The following is a 4,244-nucleotide window of genomic DNA, read 5'->3' on the forward strand; positions in this document are numbered from 1 at the left end:
AAGAGCTTTTTTCTTCCCTGTGTTGTTGAATGTACCCAAAGCCACCCAAACCTGACTCTCCTGGAGAGGGCTGGGAGAGCACAGCCATGCCATGACTTGAGCCAAGGGGTTGTCACTTGGATTTTGTCTGGGCAGGTCGATCCTGATGATGTTCTCACGAAAGAAGAGCAGATCTATCTCCTGGTGGAGGCCAAGGAAAAGTGTCAGAAGGACATAAAGGCCCAGCTGGAGAAGATCAAAGGTATTGTCCATGTGCTTGGGTGAGCCAGCCCTGGTGGAGCTGGTTACACCATGGGGAATGCTGTCCTCTCTGTTGGGGTGGGATGGGGCTGAGGACACACAGCTCCTGGGGCTTTGTGGAGCTCATGGCACCATCTGTGCTCTGGGTGCAGCCAGCACTGGCTCCAGCATTTTCCAGACGGCTCCATGAACACCACGAATGAGAGCTGTGGAGGGGCCTTGCCCCATCTGGAAGAGGTGGGATGTGTCCCCTTCCCTGGCTCCCTGCAGCTTCTCCCTCTGTCAGCCCAGGGGGATCTGTGGCAGAGTTTTCCTCCGCCTAGTCCAGCACACACCTGGGGAAGCCAGAGGTTATGCTGAGGCCCTGACTGGAGATGTGAGATGTGTCTTTGCTCTTTGGCCAGACCCCAGCTGCCCTCCAGAGTGGGATGGAATCATCTGCTGGCCAAGGGGCTCCCCCAGCCAGGAGGTGTCAGTGCCTTGCCCTGATTACATCTACGACTTCAACCACAAAGGCAAGTCTTGTACCTGGGCAGAGAGTGACCTCACCCTGGTGACGTCCACAGAGCAGGGACAAATCTGGGCTTCCCACGGGCCCTTCTGCTGCCACAGTGCTCGTTGCTGTTCCCAGGTCACGCCTACAGGTACTGCAGTGCCTATGGGACCTGGGCCATGGCTCTCAGCATCAACAAGACCTGGGCCAACTACACCGAGTGTGCCCTGCTCTTCTCCTCCGAGAGCCGGCGCCACCAGAAGGTGACCTTGTTTGTCAAAGCTGCTGGGAAAGGGGTGTGATGGGGGCCAGGGGAGGATGAAGCAAAGGCCAGGGGAAGTGCTGGGGGCAGGGGCTCTTCCCTCTTTGCTCCTCAAACCAGCCCTGCTCTCCCCGTGCTCTGGCAGGGAGGTGGAACTCAGTCCTTCTCTTCCAGGAGGTGTTTGACCGCCTGCACCTCATGTACACCGTGGGCTACTCCATCTCCCTGGCCTCCCTCATCGTTGCTGTCTGCATCCTCTCCTACTTCAAGTAAGGAGAGGCCAAAGCTCCTCCCATGTGGGAGAACAGGAACCCATCCCATCACCCATGCACACGAGCCCTGGGAGGGGGCAGCCCCCAAAGGAATGGGAACAACCCCAGACCCAACACAAACATCAGCCAATTTCCCAAAGCCCCAAACATCCCCAGTGTGACCAGCTCCTGATTTCTCCACCCTACTCTTGGACAGTGTGGACACCCCACTTGCTCCCAGATCTGGTTTCTGTGCCCAGACACCCCAGAGCCCACTCTGAGAGCCCCACTGCCTGAGCCTGAGTGTGGTTGGGCAGCTGGGGTTTGGTTGGTGTCACATCCCTTCTCTGCAGGCGCCTGCACTGCACACGGAATTACATCCACGTGCACCTCTTCACCTCCTTCATCTGCCGGGCCCTCAGCATCTTCCTGAAGGACATGGTGCTCTACTCGGGCACGGCGCCCAGCGACGCTGACAGGAGGGAGGACGACTTCAGGGGTCCCTTGCCAGGACAGCGGGGCCACCTGGCAAGTGGTGCATGGGGCAAAGGGGATTTAGGAGCCCTGATGCAATGGGATGTGCTTGGGATCCTCCCAGGCCGGGGCTGTGCTGCTCAGGGGGAGGGGATGAAGGTCCAGCTTTGTCTCTGGCCAGCTCCTCCCTGTCCTGGTGCCACACTAGAGACCAGAGCCACAGAGTACCTTGGCTGGTGTACAGGGAATACCTGTCCTATGGGAAGGAAGATGCTGGAATATCCCAGAGGAGATGCAGGTCTCTGCAAGAAGAACATGGGGCACATCTGGGTTTTGGTGACCCAAAAGCAAAAGCCACCAGGTTTTGCATTTGGGGACCAGCCTGACACAAGCATCTCCCACAGGTTGGCTGCAAGGTGGTGGTGACTCTCTTCCTCTATTTTCTGGCCACCAACCACTACTGGATCCTGGTGGAAGGTCTCTACCTGCACAGCCTGATCTTCATGGCCTTCCTCTCCAACAAGAACTACCTGTGGGTCCTCATCATCATCGGCTGGGGGGAGCACAGACCCCAGCCCCAGCCAGGAGCTGTGGCATTGGCCATGGCCGAGAGGGAAGGGCAGTGGGATGCAGGAACTGATTGGATGTGCAAAGGTGATGCTCCAACCCTGCTCCTCACTCTGTCCCTGCCCTTCCAGGTCTCCCTGCTGTGTTTGTGTCCATCTGGGCCAGCGTCAGGGCCTCGCTGGCAGATACACAGTATGTACACCCATCTTCTCCAGGGCCTTTGGGAGGGGAAGAGTGCTGCAAATGCCAGCAAAGTATCTGTGGGCACCAGAGCTTTTTGGAAATGAACATTTTCAAAAAGAACAACAGGAGGGAACACCATTCAAGGCTTGTTCACAGAATTGTCAGCAATGCAGAGCGATAGTGGTTTTGTTCTGCGTTTGGGAGGACGGTGGATGCAGGTTTGCAGCATAAATTGATCAATAAACAGCAGAGATGGATGCTAAAGGGCACATTCTGGAGTGAGGCATTTTAAAAGGAGAAAGGCCATCATATGAACACCAGGAGTTTGGGATGAGGTGGTCAAGGAGCCCTCATGAACATTAATGCTCATTTAAACCTGCTTTGCCCCACTATGATGGTTACAAATGCTTGTAGCATTTGTAGATTTACACAAAGCCCTCCAAGGGGGTGGAGAGTGGGAGATGGGGGTGGTGGGGTGGTTGGGGGTACACGGAGCTATCCTTCCCAGTGGAGTCAGGTTTCTCCAAGGAGTTTCTTTACTGGTCTTCTCAGGTGCTGGGACCTCAGTGCAGGGAACATGAAGTGGATTTATCAGGTCCCCATCCTGGCTGCAGTCGTGGTAAGAATCCCGTGCATGAACCTCCTATTTCCTTTTGGGGAAAGAGCATTGATAGAGACCAGAGCTGTTCACTTGTGGTCGCTGGAGTTTTGTCCCAGCTACTCCAGCACCCAGGGAGAGCCCAGAGGGATCTGGGGGCTCTGGTCCCTCCTGCTCTGACCACAGCACCACTGCCATGTCCCTGCCTGCACCTCACCCAGAGCTGCCTGTCTGTGTCCCTGGGGGTCCTTGGGCAGACCCAGCTCACAGCAGACACCACCACCACCATTGTGGGTGTCTCTTGGCAGGTGAACTTCTTCCTGTTCCTCAACATCGTCCGGGTGTTGGCCTCCAAGCTCTGGGAGACCACCACGGGCAAGCTGGACCCCAGGCAGCAGTACAGGCAAGTGCAGGCAGCACCAAAGCCTCGTGTCCTGCCTGTTCAGCCAGGATGGCTCCCCGAGGAGGAGGAGCAGAGGTGTGGGAAGGGCTGGAGGAGTGAGGAAGGGTGGCAGGACAGTGGCAGCCAGCTCCTCTGGCTCTGGAGTTCTGAGCTCCTCCTGCTCCCACCTCCAGCCTGGCCACTGCAGGCCAGGAGCTGCCCTGCAGGCCCTGGGGAATGGTTCTGAGGTTTCTCCTTCCAGGAAGCTGCTCAAGTCCACGCTGGTGCTGATGCCGCTTTTCGGAGTCCACTACGTGGTGTTCATGGCCATGCCCTACACCGAGGTCTCCGGGCTCCTGTGGCAGATCCAGATGCACTACGAGATGCTCTTCAACTCCTCCCAGGTGGGCTGACACTCCCAGCATTGAGGGATGTTCATCCAGGGAGGCTCAGGGACCTCACACTCCACCTCTTTTGGTCTCTTGGCAGGGTTTCTTTGTGGCTTTTATCTACTGCTTTTGCAATGGGGAGGTAAGTGGGAAGAGTGAGGAGCTAAGCTCCCTGATCCAGTCCCAGGCTGTGATAACCAGAGCAAAAAGCTCAGATCCATCCCTCTCAATAGGATTTGGAGGGAAAGAAGGGAAAGGGAGGGAAGAGGGAAGGGAAAAGGGCAAAGCAAGGCAAGGCAAGGCGGTTTTGCTGTCTCTGGGCACAGCAGCCCCCTCTGCTCTCCCAGGTGCAGGCCGAGATCAAGAAGGCTCATTTCCGGAGGCTCCTGGCGCTGCACTTGGGGC

At 56.9% G+C, this 4,244-nt stretch overlaps 1 protein-coding gene across 1 annotated transcript in view; it reads left to right on the forward strand.

Annotated features, from left to right (window-relative positions):
* LOC115948874 (parathyroid hormone/parathyroid hormone-related peptide receptor-like) overlaps positions 1-4,244 on the forward strand; it is a 6,790-nt gene that overhangs the window by 850 nt on the left and 1,696 nt on the right. Inside the window, exons 2-13 of the mRNA XM_031064386.1 lie at positions 136-241; positions 645-755; positions 872-996; positions 1,170-1,264; positions 1,600-1,774; positions 2,125-2,277; positions 2,418-2,479; positions 3,023-3,089; positions 3,377-3,475; positions 3,717-3,854; positions 3,940-3,981; positions 4,187-4,242. Of these exons, the coding sequence (XP_030920246.1) occupies positions 136-241; positions 645-755; positions 872-996; positions 1,170-1,264; positions 1,600-1,774; positions 2,125-2,277; positions 2,418-2,479; positions 3,023-3,089; positions 3,377-3,475; positions 3,717-3,854; positions 3,940-3,981; positions 4,187-4,242 (1,229 nt within the window). The remainder of the gene's footprint in view (positions 1-135; positions 242-644; positions 756-871; positions 997-1,169; positions 1,265-1,599; positions 1,775-2,124; positions 2,278-2,417; positions 2,480-3,022; positions 3,090-3,376; positions 3,476-3,716; positions 3,855-3,939; positions 3,982-4,186; positions 4,243-4,244) is intronic.

This window comes from Geospiza fortis, unplaced genomic scaffold (genome assembly GCF_000277835.1).
Source record: "Geospiza fortis unplaced genomic scaffold, GeoFor_1.0 scaffold344, whole genome shotgun sequence".
Classification (NCBI taxonomy): Eukaryota; Metazoa; Chordata; class Aves; order Passeriformes; family Thraupidae; genus Geospiza; species Geospiza fortis.